This window comes from Typopeltis vanoorti, chromosome 22, assembly GCF_054136105.1.
Source record: "Typopeltis vanoorti isolate ZY-2024b chromosome 22, IOZ_Tvanoo_1.0, whole genome shotgun sequence".
In the NCBI taxonomy this organism is placed as follows: Eukaryota; Metazoa; Arthropoda; class Arachnida; order Uropygi; family Thelyphonidae; genus Typopeltis; species Typopeltis vanoorti.
In genome coordinates, this window is record NC_143570.1 from 470,162 (window position 1) to 495,229 (window position 25,068).

General features: G+C 36.8%; 1 protein-coding gene across 1 annotated transcript in view; it reads left to right on the top strand.

Moving 5' to 3' along the window:
- The window catches only part of LOC150094095 (solute carrier family 35 member F6-like), a 78,422-nt gene that overhangs the window by 12,292 nt on the left and 41,062 nt on the right, over positions 1-25,068 (top strand). Inside the window, exon 2 of the mRNA XM_090411997.1 lies at positions 17,038-17,107. Within this exon, the coding sequence (XP_090268123.1) occupies positions 17,038-17,107 (70 nt within the window). The remainder of the gene's footprint in view (positions 1-17,037; positions 17,108-25,068) is intronic.

A 25,068-nucleotide genomic window follows, 5' to 3' on the forward strand; every position in this document is an offset into this window, starting at 1 on the left:
AATGGTTAGGAATTGAAAAATCGAAGAGGAAACGGCTGGCAGACGACATTGATACAGACAGCTAGCACTTATAGATTTAATCCCGAATCTCACGAAGCATTTAGAAAGCGAAATGCTACTGTTACAAGAAAGTGTAATGAAAATTATTTGGAATATGGATTTTTTTGGAACGAGGATGAAAACAATCCCAGGCTCCTGGTGCGTTATTTGTTACGAACAATTTTCGAATACTCGATGAAACCATCGCTTTTGCTACGGCATTTTCAAAACAAACACGCCTGTTTAAAAGGTAACTCTCTCGACTTTTTTAAAAGAAACCGAACTGAAATGAAAATTAACAAACGTTCACTTCATTATTTTACTACAATTAACGAACGAGCAGAGGAAGCATCATATTTGGTTAGTTTGAGAATTGCTCAAACTGCAAAACCACATACTATTGGAGAAACTTTAATATTAACTGCAGCCAAAGACATCGTGATGTCTATTCTTGGCTCTACAGCAGCAGCCAAGTTGAATGTTGTTTCTTTGTCAGATGACACTGTTTCGCGACGAATTAACGAAATGGCAGCTCAAGGAAAATAAACACTAATCGAAAATATATAGCAAAGCAAATATTTTGCAATTCAGTTCGATGAAAGTACAGACGTAAACAACTTTGCACAGTTGATGTCTTATATCCGAAATGAAAGAGAACAAGTCATAGATGAAGAATTCTTATTTTGCGAGCCTCTTCCAAATCATACCACAGCGGATGAGATTTTTAAGAAAATTAATGAGTTTATAACTGGCCATGAAATAAATTGGAAAAAATGTGTAGGAGTGTGTGCTGATGGTGCACGTTCAATAACAGGTTGACGTGGTGGTATTTTCGCCAAAATTAAAGAAGTTGCACCAGATGCCAAGTTTACACATTGCAGCATACATCGTGAAGCACTAGCAGTTACCAAAGCAATGCCCACAGAACTAAAGACTGTTTTAGATCAATCTGTGGAGGTAGTGAATTTTATTAAATGTCGGGCCCTAAATTCACGACTGTTTATAATTTTGTGCAATGAAATGGGCAGTAACCACAATAAGCTCCTTTTACACACAGAAGTACAGTGGTTGTCAAGGGGAAAAGTTTTAACTCGACTCTTCGAATTACGTTCAGAGGTCCAAATATTCCTGTCAGAATTCAAATTTGAACTCTGCCATTGTTTTACTGACGAACTCTGGATATCACGTTTAGCGTATTTGGCCGATATTTTTGGAAAACTGAACGAACTGAATTCTAGTTTACAAGGTTCCAATATAACCGTCTTTACTGTACATGACAAAATAAATGCAGCTGTGAAAAAACTAGAATACATAATTAAGGACGTGAAAAGGAAGAAAATGGCTACATTACCAACATTAGAAGAGTATCTCCAGGAAAATTATCTGTCACTGAATGAACAACTAATTGAAGATATAGAAAAACACTGCATAGGACTTGTTAATAATTTCCATTCCTACTTTCCTGAAAATTTAGAAAATGAAAGTTGGATAAGAGACCCGTTTTCTTTTTCGGATACTGTGCTAGATAATTTTTCAATTCAAGAAAGAGATCAATTCATAGATATTTCATGTGACAGAAATCTCATGAATGAGTTCAAAAAAGATAACTTATGCAATTTTTGGTTAAAAAGAAGAGATGAATATAAGTATATTTCCGACAAAGTGATAAAATTTTTAATGCCTTTCAACACATATCTTTGTGAAACTGGGTTTTCAGCCATGCTATTAATTAAAAATAAATATAGGACATGGTTGCAACTTGAACCTTAATCCTCACCAATAATAAATCTCCTTAATATTTGCTCGTGTATTACCCACCATGTACTATATTTCATTATCATGTAAAAGTCTCATTTACGAATATAAATAAATAATATAAATTTAAAATGTTTTATTCTTTGATTATAAACACTTCATTTGGGATGTATTGATTTTCAATCGGGAAATGCTTTTATGGTGGTACATATATTTTTTGATTCTTTATGTGCAGGGGATCTCAAACTTTTTAAATCCCCAAACCTTCAGATTCACTTCTCAAATGTAATATTCGAAGTTCTAAAAACTAGACGTTATTTTTGTAACCGGAACTCGTAGCTTTTCATCTTTTTTCAAACACTGCACACCTCGGTTTACTCAATTAGTGTGGAACTCTTTTTGTCTTGAAGGTGGCATTTGTGAATGTTTATCATATACCATTTCACGGTTTCCAACAATGTAATAAAAAGAAACCCACTAATACATTATTATTATTATTATTATTATTATTATTATTCCAAAGGGAGTAGAAGTTGTTTTAGCCCTGACCAACTTTTAGAATGAGCGGAAATCAAACTTCGCCCTTTAGTCAATCAGAGATAGCTAGCCCAAACTATCAATATTAAAACTGCATCCGGTGAAAAGAGCACAGCAGCCATCTCCCCCCAACTTAATCTAAATAAATTAATCTTTTCGCCCATTTCATTTGATCTGTAACGCTCCCTTAATATCGCCAACCATTCTGGACATTCCTATTTTTTTTTCTTTTAAATGTTGATTTTTCTCCAGTCCAACTTTTCTAATAGAGAAGCACATTCCTTGAGATTTTAGCACAACTTCACAACTCCAATTGGATTTGTTCTTCAAAACCTCGTTGACCGAGTAGGTACAGATACAGAAGAATTTGCTATTATTAATAATCTCGCACAAATTATTCACATACTCTACGATATTACACGAACCGCTCTCCAAACCAGCATAACCTTTCTCGCTGGTCGCTATTCTAGTCTATATCGCGCCTTTGTGCAACTTAGAAAATGACACACCTTCATCCTAAAAATTTTTAAAGCTACATTTATTTCTCGCCAATAAAAACTATCATTCTGTATAAATTATCCAATTCAAATTATTAAAGAATAGGAAATACGAATTTTAATTCCAATAATTAGGAACTCGGTCACTAGGATATAATTTTGTAATACAATAGTCACACACATTGTTTTCATGGAAACAAATTGCCTGACAGTTACAATACTTTTTTTTATTTTATGTTGAGCCCATACACGAGAGGTTGGTGGTTGATCAACCTACTTGTATATACGTTAGTACCGTGTATGGGTACTTGCTCCAATATCTCGTTTTCTATAGAAATGGTCGTTAGATTTGACTTTAATATGTTATAATTTTGAGAAGCTACTTTTTCCACTAGTGGTCGATATTGGCAAAATTAAATATCCAGATTCAGTTATCAAATATAAGTGGGCCTAGTTTCAGATTAGATACTAAATTATTGCTGCAAATATATTGTGCAGTTCGTCAATGGGATTTTAGAAAACAAGGTTTTTAGTTCCTCATACGTTGATGTTCTATCAATATCACATTCCTCACTATGTTCATCATACAATTTCACTTATGAATTTCTATATAGCTGCAGTACTTAATATTCATCACAGTTCTTCAACTGACATGCCACGCCTTCGTTACGGCATTGGACATGGGTCGGCTCTCTCTGATTGGCTACCGGTTGAGATTGAACCTGCCCATTCAGTCTCCAAAAGCTAGATAAGGTCTAAATAACATTAGACTAATGTAGGAATTAAAAGTCTCAATTTAAATATATATGTTTTATCCTGATTAAACTTTCCCATATTTTTGGTAAGGATATATAATCATTTCGATTCAAATTAGGGCGTTGAAGTAAGGCCTCAGCACTTTCTTTGAATAGGTGTTCAAATTTATAGCGACATCTGTGTAGAAGGCGATTCTTGGACCAGAGGATGTTGTGGCTTGTCTCTATCCTGTGCTGAGCCAATCCAGACTTATCGGATTTGTTGTGCTGAATGTATGATTGATGTTCTTGAATTCTTTTTCTCTATAGAGCGTCCTGTTTGTCCAAAGTAGGACAGATTGCAGTTACAAAGAACTTGATGCACACCAGGCAGAGACAAAGTTGAGCGTTTATCTTTAGAAAAGGGAAAATAGGTGGATATTTTGTTTAATAGGGATATAAGTGGCTGTTAAATCATATTTCTTCAGAATTCTTTAAATTGGTTCTGAAATGCCAGAAATATATGGAATTGGAACTCGACGTATTGAATCTCCGTTTTCGATTGGATTGTAGGAGTCGAACAGATGTTGTGTACTTTCTTCGGAGAAGCCATTTGATTTCATGTGATGTTTGATAGTTGAAAGCTCTTCTTTCTGTAATTCATGAGGAGTTGAACAATTAGTTCTAGCTCATCGGATTAAACATTTTATGATTCCTGTTTTTTGATAAGGATGATGAGCAGATTGTTTGTGAATATAACGTCCAGTGAAAGCGGGTTTTCTGTAAACTTTTGTTGTTAGAATACCTGAAGGTGAACGGATGAGGAGGACATCTAAAAAGGATAACTTGTCTTTTTCAATTTTGATGGTAAACTTAATACGAGGATGTAAGGAATTGATTCTGGCTAAAAAGGAAGGTAAGGAATCTCTGTTATGAGGCCACACTAAAAAGATGTCGTCTATATATCTCCAACCCAAAAGGATGGTTGAGGTAATATAGATGAAAACAGGACGTCTTCTAGATGTTCCAAATAAAAGTTGGCTAGACCAGGTGAAAGTGGACTTCCCATGGCCGTTCCTTTCACTTGGATGTAGAATTTGTTTTGACACAAGAAATATCCAGAGTGCATCACGAAATCAAATAATTTTATAATGTCTTGTGGGAAGATGTCAGCAAGTAATTGTAATGTCTCTCAAAGTCTCTTTGAGAGATACATTAGTATACAGATATTCTACATTGAAGCTGACCATAAGATCAGTAGGTTGTAATGAGAGATTTTTTAATTTATTTAGAAAATTCGAAGTTTTTTTTAAAAAAAAAAGCGTGATTTGCCTATGTGATTTCAATAATTTTGCTAAATATTTGTCTATGCGATAAGTAGGTGAATCAATACAGTCCACTATAGGACGAAGAGGAATATCTGTCTTGTGGATTTTAGGTAGACTATAAAACCTAGGAGGCCTTGCAAAATGAGTTTTTAGCCTTTCTATCGTGTCTGCATCCAAACTTACTTCATCTAGAAGGGAATTTAATTTTTTCAGTTGCCTGTTGGTGGGATCAAGTTCTTGGTATGTTGAGCGATCTCGAAGTAAAAGAGAAATTTTTCTTCTATAGTTTGAAGAATCCATTATTACTGCGCTTTTCCTTTGTCTGCTGCTTTAGTGATGACAAGATGACTGTTGCTTCTTAAGGAATGTAGCGCTTTCTTTTCAGAAGGGGATATGTTGGAAGGAGGAAGCTTAGCTTTAAGTAGAGTAGAAGCAACTTCTAGGCGGAGAGAATTAGCCTTTTCATTGGAAAGATGACTAAGGATCTGTTCGATGTTAACCAGGAAATCTAGACACGGAATCTTATTAGGGACTAGAGCGAAATCATGTCCTTTTGAAAGGATGAGCGTTTCACTACTCGTTAAAGGGCGACCGGACACGTTGACCCGATTATCTGGAACTTGGAAAGGCTTGATTTGTCTAGAAACAAGAACATCGAATTCGCGGTTTAGATGTTGATTCTGTTTTTTAAACGTTGTATGGAGGTTTAGATACATTAAGAACTGCGTCAGAAAGATGTGGTTCTAAGTTTGTGGAGATAAAGGTACGGAGATCAGAAACTTGACGAATGTTAATAGGAAGATCATGTTTAGCTGCTCTGCGTTGATTACGGATTAAAGCTAAACTGGTGTTCCTGTAGATATTATGAACTCCAGGAGATTTGATGATTTCTTTTATCTTAGCGAAATTAGGAATCTTATTATCGCCACATTTTTTCAGAAAGATGATCCTCGCTCGCAACTTACCTTGTATTACTGATAGTTTACCTAATTTACCGTTTTTTTTTTTTTGGTAAAGTTTTCCCCGTGAAGGAATAGAATTTCTCTCTTTAGAGACACTTGTGACATTATGATTAGGAATTATTGACACGTTATCACAAGAATATTTTAATTGCCAAATATTTCAGTCTGAAAATAACACCGTCTTCAGTGGCTACATAGGAACAGTTTTTCACAAGGTGGAATACCAACAATTGATCATTCAAAAGTAGAACGAGCGGCGTGATGTTACATTGCTAAGCATTAAAGAGAGGAAAAAATTTCATCAGCGATGATTAAATTATAGGTATTAATTCACAATTTCATACAATAATCTTAATTTAAAATATAATAGTAATAATATAATAATCTTAATTAAAAATATCTCATTACAACCTACTGATCTTATGGTGAGCTTCGATGTAGAATATCTGTATACTAATGTATCTCTCAAAGAGAATTTACAATTACTTGCTGACATCTTCCCACAAGACATTATAAAATTATTTGATTTCGTGATGCACTTTGGATATTTCTTGTGTCAAAACAAATTCTACAACCAAGTGGAAGGAACGGCCATGGGAAGTCCACTTTCACCTGCTCTAGCTAACTTTTATTTGGAACATCTACAGGACGTCCCGTTTTCATCTGTATTCCCTCAACCATCCTTTTGGTTGATATATATATATATATATATATATATATATATAATCTTTTCAGTGTGTGTGTGTGTGTATATGTATGTGTATGTGTGTGCGCGTGTATATGTATGTGTGTGTGTGTGTATGTATGTATATGTTAAAGATACCAAGTAATTTTAAACCTGGTTTTACTCCATTTCCCAAGTAAACAAACAGACTAAAAGTCAAGTTTGCGCCTGCAATTGATGCAAGTCTAACTGATCCCACAGGTAGTGCAGGACCAGGGCAACTCGTGGCAAAGGTGGAACAAGCTCCGATCACTAATCTTAATATTTACCCTTAATGCCAAAACACATCTCCAAGAAGGGGATATATGATGTTTTGTATTAAAGGCAAGGGGCCACTACCCAGACCGGTTTCGACCTTTATTGAGGTCTCGTCAGTGGGAGCTAGGCTAGAAATACCAAGATTTAGTCATACCGAGCTTGTATATGTATATATATGTATATGTATATATATATAATCTTTTCAGTATGGCCTCATAACAGAGATTCCTTACCTTCCTTTTTAGCCAGAATCAATTCCTTACATCCTCGTATTAAGTTTACCATCAAAATTGAAAAAGACAAGTTATCCTTTTTAGACGTCCTCCTCATCCGTTCACCTTCAGGTATTCCGACAACAAAAGTTTACAGAAAACCCGCTTTCACTGGACGTTATATTCACAAACAATCTGCTCATCATCATCCTTATCAAAAAACAGGAATCATAAAATATTTAATCTGAAAAGCTAGAACTAATTGTTCAACTCCTCATGAATTACAGAAAGAAGACCATTCAACTATCAAACATCACATGAAATCAAATGGCTTCTCCGAAGAAAGTGCACAACATCTGTTCGATTTCTACAATCCAATTTAGAACAACAAAGATTGAATACGTCGAGTTGAAATTCCATATATTTTGGAATTTCAGAACCAATTTCAAGAATTCTGAAAAATATGATTTAACAGCCACCTATTAACAAAATATCCACATATTTCCCCTCTTCTACAGATAAACGCTGAACTATGTCTCTGCCTGGTGTGTATCAAGTTCCTTGTAACTGCAATCTGTCTTACTTTGGACAAACCGGACGCTCTATAGAAAAAAGAATTCAAGAACATCAATCATACATTCAGCACAACAATTTAGATAAGTCTGGGTTGGCTCAGCACGGGATAGAGACAAGCCATAACATCCTCTGGTCCAAGAATCGCCTTCTACACAGATGTCGTTATAAATTTCAATGCCTATTCAAAGAGAGTGCTGAGGCCTTACTTCAACGCCCTAATTTGAATCGAAATGATTATATATCCTTACCAAAAATATGGGAACGTTTAATCCGGATAACACATTAATTTTTTTTTATTATTTAATTGACTTTTATTCTTACATTAGTCTAATGTTATTTATAAATTAAAATTATTATATGAAATTGTGAATCACTCTGAAATTTGTTTCCTCTCTTTAATGCTTAACAATGTACCATCATGCGGCTCATTCTACTTTTGAATAATCAATTGTTGGTATTCCACCTTGTTAAAAACTGTTCCTATGTAGCCACTGAAGATAGTCTGTTATTTGCAGATTGAAATATTTGGCAAATATTAAAATATTCTTGTGTTAATTTGTCTATAATTACTTATCATAATGTCATAAGTGTCTCTAAAGGGTGTAGTTATTGCTATATCGTCGGCGTAGCAAAATTTCCTTGATGTAGTGACGAGAAGATCAGATATATACAGATTGAATAATAAGGGAGATAAAACAGATCCCTGTGGCAATCCATTATTTAACTACCTTTCGCTGCTAGTTTTATTTCCTATAGCCTATAAATCTTCTATTTCTTTAGCATATGGTTAATGATATGGCCTATTGTTTTACATGGGATAATTTATATAGAAGGCGGTGTGGAAGGCTGCTAACAAATCAATAAATGCTGTTATCTAATGTTTTTTAAACCTTTTTGAAAACCAGTTTGTGTTAGTTACTAAAGAGAGAGAGCCTGGTCACAACACCCACGATTTGGTCTGAAGCCTACTTCTTCTATTGGGACATATTTAAAAATAGTGGAGCTTATTCTATTATAAATGTTTTTCAAAGAGTTTATAACAACTGAGGAGAGTAAAATGCCGGTAACTTTTCAGTTTGTGGTTAGGCTTACCAGGTTTTAAAATTGAAAGTATTTTTGAGTTTTTAAAAGTAGAAGGAAGTTTACCAGTTGTAATATCCGTAGTATAAAACTTAGTTAACCATAATCTTGTATTTCTTCCCAGATTAATCAAAAATTCCGGATGAATGTTATCAAAACCAGGAACCAGGCTTTAATTCATTTTGATTAATCTGCTCATTTTTTCCTTCGAGATATATCCAAGTTTTCTAGAATTTCCTTTGCTGTTTTTGGGTCATTGTTTATCTGATATTCATTATAAAGTAATTCACATTCTTCGCTCGAACTATGTATATTGTTATGCCTACCTCTAGGACTACTTTTCTTGGTAGCAAGCAGAACTACACCTATACATCGATGAAAATTACTACTTATTGGAGATATCCAGCGAATACATTTTGTCAAGTTTATTTAAGTATTTATTCCAGTCAGCCTTTTTAAAATTTCAGTGTGGGATAGGCTTTGATCTTACAAGTGGAATAGAAATACCACTGTTAATGAATACTGGTTATGTTGACTGAGGAAAGTCAGTTGAGACCCTTCTCAAATTTTGCATAGAGTGACCTGAATTATTTTTGCTCACAAGACATAAATCAGAGTTATAGTCTCTTTTTCAGACCGCAGATCTAAAAGTACCTTTTGTCTTTGGCATCAAAGACTAAATGAAGATTACTTAGTTCGATCCAATCAACATGTTTTTCACCACATTCGTTGTTTCGAGCATAATTCCACTGTTCATGGTGACTGTTAGTCTCCAATATAAATTGCAGGATGTTCAGCAAGAGGAATAATTTTTTCTGGCCAAAGTCAGGTGGCTTATAAATATTCGTAATTGTAATATCTTTAACTTTTATCACTACTGTAAGTATGTTTTCTTCAATATTTTGAGATAGAAGAAAAACTTCTTTAAGACAATTTCGCACGTACGTTGTATTCCATATACTTCGTGATAAGTTGCACCAATAGCAGTGTAACCTGGAATGCGACCTCTTTTAAGAAGTTGTTCAGGATCAGCAGCATGTGTTTCCTGGACAGCAATCACATCAACATTGTTGGTTAACACGTTCATTGCCAATCACGCGACATCGCGTGGACGTCGCTATCAAGTTTCTAATCGGAATAGTATAGTGGCCACAGCGAAACGGCGCGTGATATTTATATTGGCCACTAGGGAAGGGATCGACTTTCGTGGAGTGGGGATGGCCGCAGCCATTGTCTGTTGTTTATGTTAGCCAGTGCGCACAGTGGCGGCGTTCGGACAAGGCGACGACTTTGTTTAGTTATTCGTTGATTTAGCGTGCTTGAAGTTTTGGTTTTTATTTATTTTGAGTATTGTTTTTTTTTTTAGTAAGTTCCCTATAAATGTTGATTTTTGATAATTATTTTTTTCTATTTTCTATGTGATTATAAAAGATTCTATAATATAAAATGAAATATATTTTATATTATAGAATATAAATATAAAAACTTCTATGTGATTATAAAAGACTGATAATTAAAGTTATAATTATTATATTTAAATGTTTTTTATTTGTAAAATATATAACTGGAGCCTGTAGCTCAGTGGATGTGGCGTTTGCACACCACGGCGCTTGGCCACACGAAGGAAGACTTGGCTTCGAGTCTAGTCGGCGACTAGAGGAAATTTTTCTAAGCCTTTTTTCGAACAGTTCCCGAGTTAGTCGATCCCTGGCACGGGCAAGCGGGTTTTTCCTCCCGGAAACTCGGGTTTTTCGTCCTGTAAACTCAAGAAAATCGACCGTAGAACCCACATTATTTCAGACATTAAATATATTATGTTAGGGTTAGGGACCTAATTCGCATCCGAATTAGGTCCCTAACCCTAAGTCCTAGGTCCGAATTGAAGCCTTTGGCTCTTCATATATCTAATAATTTATTAGGACACCTCTCGGCAATACTCATAGAAGGGTTGTAAGTTCTGTTTGCTACAAACTTGATATTAACTAGGTCTACCTACTCACTGATGAGACCTCAATAAAGGTTGAAATCGGTCTGGGTAGTGACCTTCTCTCATAATGTAGAACAGTAATACAGCTCCTAGGTGCTAATTTCACATTATGGGTAAATATCAAAAATAGTGATCGGAGCTTGCTCCACCTTTGACATGAGTTGCCTCAGCTTGCACTACCTTAAGGGTCAGTTGCTGCAGTATCCAGGTATTTGCTTACGCTTGGAATCGCCGAACTTTATATAGTTTCTACTATATTCGGCATGAAACTCTTTGAGTTTCTTATTCGGCTAAGAAACGATATGGGATGTAATATCCCTTAACTTAAACAAGTCATATGTCGCTGAATTGAAGCCTTTGGCTCTTCATATATCTGATAATACCATTGTTTTCAACCTAATTCTGGATCCTAGTTCTCACCAGCTTCTCCAACAACTTAATACCTGACATACAGATAGGCCTATAATTTGATGCCTGAGTTCTATCACCTCCCTTATGAAGTGGCACCATCTTGCCCTCCTTTCACTCCTTAGGAACTTGACCCAGTTCAAGACTCATTAAAAAAATGTCAAGGCAGATGTCAACTCCCTGGCACATTCCTTCAAAATATGTGGTGATATATTATCAAGTCTGACAGCCTTATTAACATAAAGTTTGCTCAATTTCTCATACACCTCTTGCTCACTTAGTCAGTCTCTCCTTCCCATCATTAACTGCTCTCAATCTCTCCATGATGTCACATTCACAAGAATGAAAGACCTTTATGAATTGCTCATTCAGTATCACCATTGTATCTTCTGCAGTAGTTTTCCTTATACCATTTTGTCCAATGAATGTCATCTTTCCATAATCATTCTTTGGCTGGCTATATATCGAAAGAACCCCCTAGGATTCTTTTTGGCTTCAGTGTAATATTATAGTGTATAGTATTATAGTATATCATAGTTTTGTAATTTCCTTCAAAATACAGGTATAAATAGCCAACATATAGTCCTTCTACCAGATTTATATTGTAAGAACTATGCTTTTTTGAGGAAAAATTTTCGTATATTTTTGGTTTTAAGATTTTTTATTTTTATTTATTATTTTTGACAAAATGACTATTAATAATTATTCATTAATAATTACAGTGAAATTTCATTCAATTCCATTTCAACTGGATGAAATTAAGTGAAACTGGTTATTTAAAATTTTTTGAATCATCACAAAAAGATGATCACCGTTTAAAAAAAAAATAAAATAAAATAAAAAAAAAAAAGCAGCTATCGTGGAAGCATAACTTTAGTCACAGGTGATAGACAAGTTTGAGTATACAGGAAATAGTAAGATAAGCATTCTTATCTTATGCACTTGATACATTTTAGTTCTCTAGGAGCTGAGATTGTACAGAACTTTTCAGACCACCCTTGTCTGAAATTGATGCAAGTATTAGGAGAATTGGAAATGAAAGAATAGGAGGTGTATGAGATGTTGATTTTGTTAGATGTTAATAAGGGAGTGGGAATGTGCAACACAGTTGGCTATCCCCATGAGCTAGTTATTTAATGAGTCTTGTAGTGGGTAGGATTTCTAAAGAGTGTAAAGAAGGCAAAATAGTACTACTCCAAGCATGGTTCTAGGACAGAAGTTTCTACTTATAGACCAGTCTGTATAACTGCAGTTGTGGTCAAGTTGTTGGAGAGATTGGTTAGGAATAGAATGCAAGATTGGTAATTGAGAGTTGATCGCAGTTGTAGAATTGCAGAACTTTTCAGACCACCCTTGTATTCAAAGCAAGGTATGGTAGTTATTGTGGTCTGTGAGTTTTTGGAAGTAATGCTATAAAAAAAAAAAAAAAATTGTCCTCATTTTTTACTTCAATCAGATCATTTGCAGGGGTGCAAGATGACAAATGTGTAAGTAATCCTGCAAAATACCCCTCTACAGCTGCAATCACCTCTTGATTCGAAGAAAAACACTGAACAGGGAGGACGATTTTTAGTTTTGGAAACAGGTAGAAGTCGAAGGGAGCCATATCTGGGGAATAGGGTGGATGTTCCAACAATTCATAGTGCAGATACCTTAATTTTCCCATTGCCAAAACACCTTTGTGGGCAGGTGCATTGTCCTGATGAAAGATGATTTTTTTTTCTTCTGCAAACTGGGTCTTTTCTCAGACTAGAAGAATTTTTTCGTCTAGTCTGGTTAAAAGATCAGAATAATATTCCCCAGTTATTGTTTTACCCTTTTCAAGATAATTAATAAACAAAATGCCTTTTAGCATCCCAAAACACCAATGCCATGATCTTTCCTGCTGATGGAACCCACTTTATGTTCTTTGGTACTGAACAACTGGCTTCTGTCCACTGTTTTGACTGTGTTTGGATTCTGGTGTGTAATGGTGAATCCAACTCTCATCCAGAGTAATCAATCGGCACACAAAATCAGTTTTATTCTGTTAAAATGCTCCAAGCACTGTTCAGAGATTTTCATGTGAGTGCGTTTTTGATCTGCTGTGAGCAAGTGCGGCACCCATCTTGTGCAAAGCTTTTTCATTTGCAATTCTTTATGCAAAATATATCCTACATGTTGTTTTGAAATGCCTATAGTCTCAGCAATTTTGCACTTTGATTCGCTAGTCATCCAATACCATATCATGCACTTGATCAATGATTTCTGCTATTGTTACACTTTTTGGACGTCCTTCATATGTATCATCTTCAAGGCTGGGTACGGCCACATTTAAACTCAGAAGCCCATTTCTTAATTGTTGAAAACGAAGGAGAAGAGTGCCCATAAAATTTTATGAACTTTGAATTAATTTCTTTTGACATTAAACATTCTTTTGCAAAGAATTTTATAACCGCACGATACTCAATTTTATCCATTTCAAGGGATACAGACAACACTTTTGCTTCAGAACAGCTGTATAAAACAAACTACTTGATAGAATGACTTGCAATTTCACATGGATGCTTATGACAGATGTACCAACTTAGAAAAAAAAACTTGCTGATAGTGTTTCCATCTATGTCTGAGGCTGAGAACTTTTCAGATTACCCTCGTACATTCAAGGGAATTTAGTCATATTAGTCACCTATAGTCCAGAAATCTATTGGTGATGGTGGACAGTGAATTACAATTTGCAGGTTGCATTGTAAAGGTTGTTAAAACATAACATTGGTTAACTGCAATATTAAAAAGAACACTTACTTGAAGAAATAAGGAAGTTATTCAACTTTATGAGACTTTAATAAGACCACATCTAGACTACTGTACTCAGATGTGGTCCTTGTGTTCCATGGAAATGAAAAAAAAGAGATACAGCATTGATTAATCAAAAGGAGTTCTATCTCAGAAGAGGAAAGTCAGTCACTAGTAGTATACCCCAGGGGTCTGTTGTGGGACTATTTGTTATTTAATTTGTGTGTAAATTGCATTGGAAAGGCTTAAATGGTGATATACAGTTGTTTGCAGATGATACAAAGTTGGGGAGCATTATTAGAAGTGGAGTTGATAGCTTTGCAAGAGGGCCTGATTGGACAAGTGTGTGTGGGGATGTCAGTTTAATGAAGCAAAGATGGGATGCAGAGTATAGGTTTGGTGGGGATATTTTAGAGAAGGTGGGGGAAGTAAAAGATCTAGAAGTGATGGGTGGATAGGGACTTTAAATTTCATGGACAATTTTGCTAAAATTGTGAGGACAACACAGCATATTATGGGAATGATATAGAGAACACTAGCATGTAAAAGTAAGGATGTTATGATTCCATTGAACAAGGCTTTGATTAGGCTGAATATGGATTACTATGTAGGTTGTCTTTTTTCAAAAGGATGAGTTTTTTTGAGAAGGTTCAGAGATGATTGTCTAAGTCTGTTTCTAGGCTCTGGAATGTGGAATATGAGGACCAACTGAGAGAATGCAAATTAGAGTAGTGGACAGAAGGAAGAGGGGAAGACATGATCAAAGTTGGTAAGAGGTAATTACCAGATTAACATGGATGAGATTTTTCATAGAAAACCTAAAGAAAGTGTGTAAGGCAGATGTGAGCAAGGAGGTGAGGAGTAGATTTTTTTTGCATAGAGTGGTGGGTGATTGGAATGTATTGCCTGATAGTGGAGAGTGCAGAAGAGAGAGAGAGAGAGCATTTAAGTCACGGCTTGATGAGCTGTGCATGTGAGAGTGGGATCTCTTGCGATGTCTGTTGACTCTATGGAGATCTGTTGATGATAATAAATCATATCTGGGCTTGTGAAATTGTGCAAATTAAGACAAACTGCAAGAGTGTAGTCTACACAATTTGAGAAATAGGAGCAAGAGAAGATATATGATAGAAATGTACAAACTAGTAAGGGGATCTTACAATAGATATAGGAAAAACATTTTGCACCTCATGGCAGATGTGCACATAAAGAGGAGTACAACTTGGAGCTGGAAAGTGTGAGAAGACGAGGTTTTTTTCTCATGGCATGTGAGTGAGTGGAATAAAACTGCCAGCAGATGTTATTTTCTGGTTAATGTTTGTAAGAAGTATGATAGATACCAAGGAATTATACCTTCTAGTGTCCTCCCTCAATTATTCTGATTCCCTGGAAACAATATAATACAAATTGAACTATCTGTAGTGCAAAACAATTGTTCTCAGTAATTTGTCTTCCTTTAGTATATAATTGTAATGGATTATTTAAGAATTTTCCCTAATGACTAGCCTCGTTTTGGTTGAAACACTTGAAAGAAAAAGCGGGAATGCAGCACAGAAAAGTGGGACTGGATGTGTAGTCATATTCAAAAATGAATGCGAAATCATCATGCAATATAAAAGCCAATGATGGAAACCATAAATTTAAGCAATATGATTAGGAAAATTGTTGAAAAACCTGAAAAAGGTTAATTAGCAAACTGTGTATATGAGCACACATGCCCATATCAGTATGCTCTGATAGATTTATTGAGCCTTGCTGACGGAACAAAAATTTTAATAAAAATATTAATCAAAGACATCAGCTTGGGCTATTGAGCATAAATACTAGCATTAAGAATTTCTTAAAACTAAGCATGTTTGTTAGGAACCTAGTTAAGGAATTAAGAAGTTAGTAAACAGATAAAATAATGAAAAACAGCATTGTAAACACTGAATTGTTGTCGTTTTGGAAGTAAACATTTTTAAAAACCCTCCATTGAAACTGTGTTCATGTAATATAATGGTAAACATTTCGGTATACACATTATGTAAGTTTTACAAAAGTACATGGTCAATTGGAAGAACACATATCCTATTTGATTGCAGAGACCTAGTCTTGAAAATATTTGCAATTTCTGGATCATTTTCATACCCATTGTATGTTGCAAACTCTAAGCTGCACATTCATTATCATTTTGTATACATGTGGGCAACTTGATCTAGGTGAAGAGGAAATGTAAAATCATTGCTTTACATAGTTAAGAGATCTTGATTATGACTGCATAAGAGAGGATACTTATGTGAATTTCACCTGTGAAAGTCTGTTAGCTTAGTGTATTAATAGTACTGTGGGTAGCAAAGGATTAAATAATCTAGAAACCATGCTCTCAAGACCAAACATTAACTTTTTCAAGCCACTTCAGACCTCCAATAATTAGGGATAGTGGTCTGGTACCCGATATTGAAATCCCCCCCACCCACCCACCCAAAGATGTTCACAAAATAATCATGTCAATTCAAATTTTCAGCTTATTGGTTGGAGAACAAAGATGGTAAATTTATAAGAGGATAAGAAAACGATGCTCTATGCACGTGTTGGGTATTTCAAAATTGTGTATACACACTTAAGTTTTTCCTGAACAAAATAATTTTACTTATTATTATTTTTTTAATCTTAAAACTTTTTTACATAGATACCAATAGAAAGGATGGAAAACAGTGTTTTCCATCCTGTATTTCCTATACAATGGGTAAGTTGAAGAGGGAATGCTTTGAATATCCTGCAAAGCCTCTGGACTTCGAAGCTTTTGATTTCCATGAGGATACGTCAAAAATCACATTTACAATTGCATGCCATGAAAAAAAAAAAAAACGTGGAGGGCATAACTGTGGAGAAGCATTTTTTTTTTTTTTACCTGACTTGTGCTTGATAGTTTGTAGGACCATTGAAAAGAGATGTTCAAACTGTCCACATCTCCACTATTTGTTGTATAAAACTATGTTAGCTTTAAAATGCAAAAATCGTTAAAATTCATTTTTCATGAAATTAAAAATTTTAAAACATGTCTATATAATTTTGAAATGTTCTGTATATAAAGTAGAAATGACACCTAAAAGATAACACTGCAGATCTATATGTATAAATAAAGATATCTGTTAATTGAGCATTTAATAAATTATTTTCTAGGTGGGCAGATCAAACCAAATCAGTAGGTAGAGATGGAAAGGAGCGTCTCTTTGACCACCCATTTTTACAAGTAAGAAAGAATAAGAGGATTAAATTTCAAGTTATTAAATTAAATCACTAAGGACAATAAATAAATTTATTTTTTTAAGTTGGCAGAACTATAGAAGCCAATTTATATGAATAATCTGTTCTGTCTATAGAAAAGGAAAAGTATGCAACAGACCAGATTGCTCTTAATGTAATTAAGAGCACAGTGAATTCATGAAAAAGATGGAAGAGAAGATGCCAATGCCAAACCTGAGGTTTTTTTTTTTTAAGCCAGATATCACAAGGGTAAGAAGTCAGGCATGGGAAATGGGGAAACAGGTATTATTATTATTATTATTACGGGCAACTCCAGGGAGTCATTAGACTCATCGAGGGAGGCCCCAAATCATTTTCATCACAACTATTCGACATTCATACAGTATCTATCATACCTCGCCTTAAACTCATTCACTGTCACAGCATCCACCACAGACTCAGGGAGCGCATTCCACTCATTCACTACTCTAAAAGTAAAGAACCCAGCTCTAACACCTTTACTAACCACACTTTTGCCCAGTTTCCATGGATGTCCCCTAGTCCTCCCACAACCAGCCCTGTTCTCAAAAATATCTTCTGAATTAATTTTATAGAAACCCTTCAGTAATTTGAATGTCTCAATCATATCTCCCCTCCTCCGCCTATCAACCAATTTTTGCAACCCACAAATCCTCAACCTGTTCTCATACAGTTCATTCCACAGACCTGCTATCATCTTGGTCACTCGCCTCTGGATCCTCTCCACCTCCTCCCCATCAAGAAGAAACCTAGGTGACCAAATCTGAGCACAGTAGTCGAGATGAGGTCTTATCAAGGCTCGATACAAAGGAACAATAACCTGCTTGTCTCTGCTTGTCAACGTATTCTTCAGCAACCAAGTGATTTGATGAGCTGATTTGGCCACTTTTGCAATGTGTCCCCTAAATTTCAATTCCTTATCCACCAACACTTCTAAATCTCGTGCCTCATCAATTTCCTGGAGCATGGTTCCACCAATGCAGTAAACTGCCTCCCATCTTTTCACCCCAAAATGCATAACCTTACATTTTGCCACATTAAATTGACATCCATTCTCCCTAGCCCAGACCTCCAATCTATCCAAATCATCCTGCAAAATTTTGACGTCATCTGCATTCACTATTGCCCTACCCAACTTCGCATCATCCGCAAACAAATGAACTGTTCCTCTCAGATCCTTTCCTATATCATTTATGAACAAATTAAACAGCAGTGGTCCAAGAACAGATCCTTGTGGTACACCACTAGTCACAGGCCGTCTTGTGGACTCTACTCCTGAGTAAACCACTCTCTGATATCTCTCCGTCAACCACCCTCCTATCCATCTCACCAACCCTATGTCCATTCCCATATGCTGCAATTTACTGATTAGAATTCCATGTGGTATCCTGTCAAAGGCCTTAGCAAGGTCCAGCAGAATCACTGTAAACCCATTACCCTTATCCAGTTCAGCCGTCACTGTGTTATAATACGTGAGCAAGTTACTGAGGCATGACCTACCCTTCACAAAACCATGCTGTCCCCGATACAGTATCCCATTTTCTTCTATCCAATCTTGTATTTTCCTCTTGACTATTTTCTCTAAGACCTTGATAATGATTCCTGTTATGCTGATTGGCCGGTAATTTTCAACAGCAGCCTTGGAACCACCTTTGTGCAGTGGAACTATTTTCCCCTCTTTCCACCCCCTTGGGACTGACCCAGTCCTGAGGCTCAAATTAAACATAATGGTCAAGGGCACTGACAATTCTTTGGCCGCTTCACGTACGACACGAGCTGGTATACCATCCAATCCCACAGATGTATTGACATTGAGGTTCTGTAATAGACTAGTTACCTCTACCTCATTCATCACAATTCCAGTATAAGCTGTTGGTTCCTCCATTTCCGCAAAGCCACCACCTGGATGATATACTCTTGCAAAGTGCTCGCTCAGTAATTCCACAACATCGACTGATTCAGTTACCTCCCTACCCTCAGCATTTTTTAAGATCATTCTACCATGAGCATTTTTCCTTTTACTTGCAACATATTGAAAAAACTGTTTGGGATTCTCTTTAGCCTGCATGGCCAATTTCCTTTCGTAATCTGCTTTTGCTTTTCTTACCACCCTTGTTACCATCCTGGCCTGAGCTTTATACTGTTCATGCACCTGATGGTCACCCTTCTCCTTAAATTCCCTCCACAATTGTTTCTTTTTTTGCAGCTCAAGCTTAATAGTGTTATTCATCCATTTAACCCCTACCTGATTTATTATTCGGACTCTTGGTATACAGTCAACCATTGCCTCCTGCAAACAGTTCTTAACCACCTCCCATGCACCATCAACATCCAGACCTTGCAGTTTTACATGCCATGGCATTGAGCCAAGCACACACCTAAGCTTGTCATACTTACCAGCCCGGTAATTCCACATATACCCTGTCTTAATTGTAAATTCGACTCCTTTAGCCACCTCCCAAGTCATGACCTTATGGTCACTCTCACCAATTGGTGGCATCATGGTCATGTTCGTTACAGCTACATTCTCAGTTGCAATTACTAGGTCCAGCACTCTCTGCCCCCTGGTATTTTCCAATACATGTTGCCGTAGATAGTTGTCTCTTAATAACTGCATAAAATCCAATTCCTTCCTCCCATGTGCCCTCTCCTCTTTCCAGTCAATGTTACCATAATTGAAATCACCCATAATAATTACCCTCCTTCCATTCATTTCTTCTATTATGCATACTATTCCCACCATCCACTCCATCACCCGGTCTATAGCAGCACCCAATTGTATATTTTGTTCTGCTAGATTGTATCTCACACCAAACAGCCTCAAATGTGCTTTTTTCCCCATCCTGCAGTTCAACTTCTATACTCCTTGGCTGAAGCTCATCAGCTATCATCAATAACACTCCTCCCCCCTTTTTATTCACCCTGTCACTCCTGAACACGCTATACCCATCGCATTCAATCCCACTAGCTTTATCATCTTCTGTCAGCCATGTTTCACTAATACCGACAACCTGTGGTCTGGAAGTGCCAACCATGGCCAAAAACTCTTCCTTCTTGTTCCTAATACTCCTGGCATTAGTGTACATGAATCGCAGAAGCCCATTTGTCCCATCCCTAATTTGATTCCTTATACTAATTATCCCATTCTGATTTGTTGTCCGTCGTACTCGCCCGGGCATAATATACTCATTCATACACTTAACTGCCCCCCCCTAAAGTCTGCATATCTACTCCCCCCCCTCTTAATAAATCTAGTTTCCCTGAGTCTGTACATCCACTTCCACATCATTCATCAACACTCTTTCAAGTCTCCGTACACCAACTCCATTCAAATGTAACCCATCCATCTTATATAAGTCCTTTCGCCCATCGAACTCATTCCACACATCCACAAATTCCACACCACTCTCCATGCATAACCCACGCATAAAGTCATTGGCAATTATGGCCCTCCTTCTAAACACTTCGCTGTCATACCGCGGTAAGATACTCACCATCCTAACTCTCTCACTCTTCTCTTTTGCTACCTTAAACAACTCCCTCACATCCTCTATCATTTCCATTTTGTCCTCTTTCAAATCATTCATTCCTGCCACTATTATCATCTCTTTCACCCTCTGTTTTTGCAGTCGAATAGATTCGCTGACGTCCTTTATGTTCGCACCCGGCTGGTACGACTTCGTTAAACTCTCAATTATTACGCCTCTTAATAGCGAATCCCCATACAGCACTCGCTCCTTCATTTTATTGACGTTTACGTACATTCCATTATTTGCCGTCACAGACTTCCGCCGGTTATTTGTCGGTACGTTCAACACACATTTTTGCATACGCTCCAGTTGTCATTTGGCTCTGTGTATCGCGCCATTTAAACGGGCAATTTCGCTACTCGCATTTATCTCACCATTTTCATTATCGATCAAATCATCATCCATTCCTTCGGTGTTTCTACCTTCATTTACACTTTCAGCGACGCTCTCACACATATCTGGCACTACCACGCAATTCTCTAGTACACCGCCATTTTCTACATTCTGACTACCGTTAACGATATCAGTCTCGATACACGAAACACGCTTGAAGTCCTCATTCTCTTTACACTTTCTACACATATTAACTCCACTATCACTTTCTAACCAGACTCCTACCGCTCTTCGCAAGGCAAACATCTCACAAGGTATAAATATATTTTGGATTAAAAGGAATATATGGTATGGGAGTTACATGGAAGAGTAATTTCATTAAGCAGATAATTCATATCATCAGACCTCCTATGGAGTCGCTCATCACTGGAGGTCCCTCTGGTACCATACAGTTTATCACTGTGCCTTAAATCACTTGCATTTTCTGCAAGCACTGCACCTTCAGGGAATGCATTCCAATAGTTCACCATTTTTCATGCAAAGCACTCCCTTGCTCGCACCTCCTTATACAGCTTCCAGAGATGACCTATTGTTCTTTCACCATTCTATGAAAAACCTCTTCTATGTTAACCTGATAAAAACCTTTTAACAACTTATACTCCTACTGCTTCTTCATAAAGATTACATTTCCTCAATCTTTCTTCATACTCAACGTTCTGGAGACCAGAAACTATCTTAGTTGATCTCTAAACTCTTTCCAGTATCTCTCCATCCTTTTGAAAACCAGGTTGGGCTACATGTGGAATACTGTATAGTCCACATGTAGTTTAATCAAGGCCTTATACAATGGAACCATAATTTTCTTACTTCTATAAAGAAATGTCTTCCACATCATTGCCAGCATCAGTTGTGCCTCCCAATTTGAGCAGTATGTTCTCTAAATTTTATGTCCTTATCCTCATCACCACCACCAGATCTCTTATTTCCTCCACCACTTCCAGTATGTCCCCAAAAATTGTATACCCTGCATCTCACCTTTATTTTCCAAATTTTAAAACCTTAGTTTGCAACAGTGAATTGGCAACTCCACTCCCATGTCCATTCACTGAGTCTATTCAAGTCCTCTTGTAAAGCCACAAGTATCCCCATTTGAACCTTCCATAGTATTATTAACATACAGTTTAAACAACAATGGCCCTAAAACATCCCTTGAAGTACATCACCATTGACTTTTCCCTGTTGGGATATTGCTTCCTCATCCACAACTTTGTGGATGCTCGAGCAATTAGACAGTTTCTGTTAATAGGAAAAAAATAAATAAATAGGAAAAAGAAAAAAAATTCCAATCCATTTATCAAATCCCATCTGTTTCAATTTAATTACCAAATTTGTCCTGTAGTTGTCTTTGAAAAATCTAAATATACCTCTAGACTAGCATCTCCCTTGTCCAGTGGATTCCTCACCTCGTTTTTATAGGTAAGCAGGTTGCCAAAACATGATATTCCTTTTAGCAAACCCATGCTGCCCATCAAAGAGGGCATTGCCATTGTCAATCTCTTTCTGGATCTTGGTCCTCTCTCACCTTTCCATCATTTTAACCATTACTCTAAGCACAAACTGGCCTATAATTTGAAGATTGAGTCTGTACCACTTGCTAAATTTAAGCAACAAATCTTGCCTTCCTTTCACTCCTTTGGAACTTGGTCTTGTGTAATATTCATATTTAAACAATTATGCCAAGGCAGATGTCATCTCCCTGCTACACTCCCTCAAAACGGTAATATATCATTAGGTCTCACAACCTTATAAACATAGTTTACTCAGTTTCTCATATATTCCTTGTTCACTGTCACTCTCCTCCTCCCGTTCTGCTGCACTTGCACTCTGCACAATGTTACATTCCTCATAACTAACATTGTACATGAACTCCTTATTTAACATCTCAACTACATCCTCTGCAGTGATTATTCTTTTACAATTTTCATCAATCAATAATAATATTATGATTCAGGCCTCCAAGGAGTTACAAGACTCATTGTGGGAGGCCCACCCTAGCAAACACAGTCTATCATACCACACCTTGAATCCACTGACAGTTTGTGCTCTTACTACCATCAGGCAATGTATTCCATGGTTCAACCATCCTTCTTGCAAAGAAACCACTCCTTACCTTTTTGCTCACAATTTCCTTTTATAACTTTCAAGGATGGCCCTTGTCCTCGCTCCTTCCCCCTGTTCCACCAAATAAAAGAACTCTCCAGTATCAGCACTCTATCTCTCAACAGTTTAAGTCTGTCATATCTCCTCTCCTTCCAAACTCTTCAGTCCACATTCCCTCAACTATCCTCATAACTAACATTGTACAATGTTAGCTATCCTCATAACTAACATTATATAGTTCTGATATCATCTTTATCTGCATCTGCACCCTTTCTATAATAAATTTATCCCTTTCAAATCGGAGGACCAAATTTAAGCATAAATAGTCCATGTGTAGTCTGATCAGTGCTTTATACAATGGAATGACAACTCTTATATATGCAGGTGAGCATCCTTCTCAGTATTGCAGCAATCCTATGGGTTACCTTTACCACCTTTGTAATATGTTCTCTGAATTTCAGGTTTCTATCAATCATCACTTCCAGATCCCTTGTCTTCCCCCACTTTCTCCAGTACAGTTCCTCCAACAGAGTATGCAGCCTCCCATTAATGATAACTAATAATTAAGGCATTGACGGCGTACACTAGAAATATAAATTAAAAACAACTTTAATAAATACTTTCCGGTATTTCAGCAACGTCACGTTGCCATCTTCTTGGGAACTTAAAATAAAGAACAGGTGCATGCAAGTGCTACATAACAGCAAATGAGAAACGAAGCGAGGAAGCTACCGTTTTCCTAAAGTCCTGATGGTGTCCCCTGGTGGGCTATATTGGTAATTATTGCCTTTGGGCTAAAGTTCTTCTGATATATGTTTCCCAAATTTGGGGCAGTCTTATGCACCCAAATTTGTTGAGGTTTGGCATGTTCCTAAGGGCTGAGGCTGATTCCATGAATAGTCTTTCATATTTGAACTTGCTGCGGTGTATTACTGTGGCTTTCTTCCACCTTATTCTGTGGCGGGTATCCAGAGCATGGTCTGTAAGTCCAGAGCGGCTGTACTAGTGAAATTGGATGTAGTCCTTGTGTTCTGAGATTCTGATATTTGCTGTCCTGCCTGTTTGGCCAAAGTAGAACAATTTACAGCTGCATGGGACCTGGTATACGCCAGGTAGATCTAGGGGAAGTGGTTGGTCTTTAGTGGAGCAGATAAGGGATGCCAATTTTCTATGTGGTCTGTAACAGGTGATTAAGTCATGTTTTTTTAGGATTTTGTTGATTTTTTTCGAGGTGCTTCAGATGTAGGGAATGGTGATGGTACATCCAAACAAAAACTACAAACCAACACTGTAGTTAACCTTTCGTCAGTTACTTTGAAGCCTGAAGCACTCGATGCTCTGTTACGTGGTCACAACTTTGCCATTGCTCATAGGAAATTACCGGCCGAGGAATTCATGATCCAGATTGAATGCAGGATTCGCCACCTTCCAAACCACATTGCCAACGATATTAGATTGGATGTGGCCTGTGTTTTCACAAAAGCAAAACCGCCAAAAACCAACATATCCATTAGTGAATACAAGTCACTACAAGAATTGAAGAAAAACAAAGAAATAGTTATCACCAAAGCAGATAAGGGGAATGCCACTGTGGTACTCCATCATAATTACTACACAGGTAAGCTTAAGGCTTTACTATTAGATTGAGCTAATAGTAAAGTGGAGGAATACAATCCCACCAACTCAAAATTTAGAAAACTCCATAGGCTCCTTAAGAAGGTTACTTCTTGGCCTGTGGAGATTACTAACAAACTAAAACCATATAACTCTAGACCCTCCCGTATATATGGGCTCCCAAAAATACACAAAGAAAATGTGCCATTATGTCCCATAGTGGATGGCATTAATTCCTCCACTTACAAACTAACTAAGTATTTAGCCAAAGCGCTCTCACGCTATACTGGCA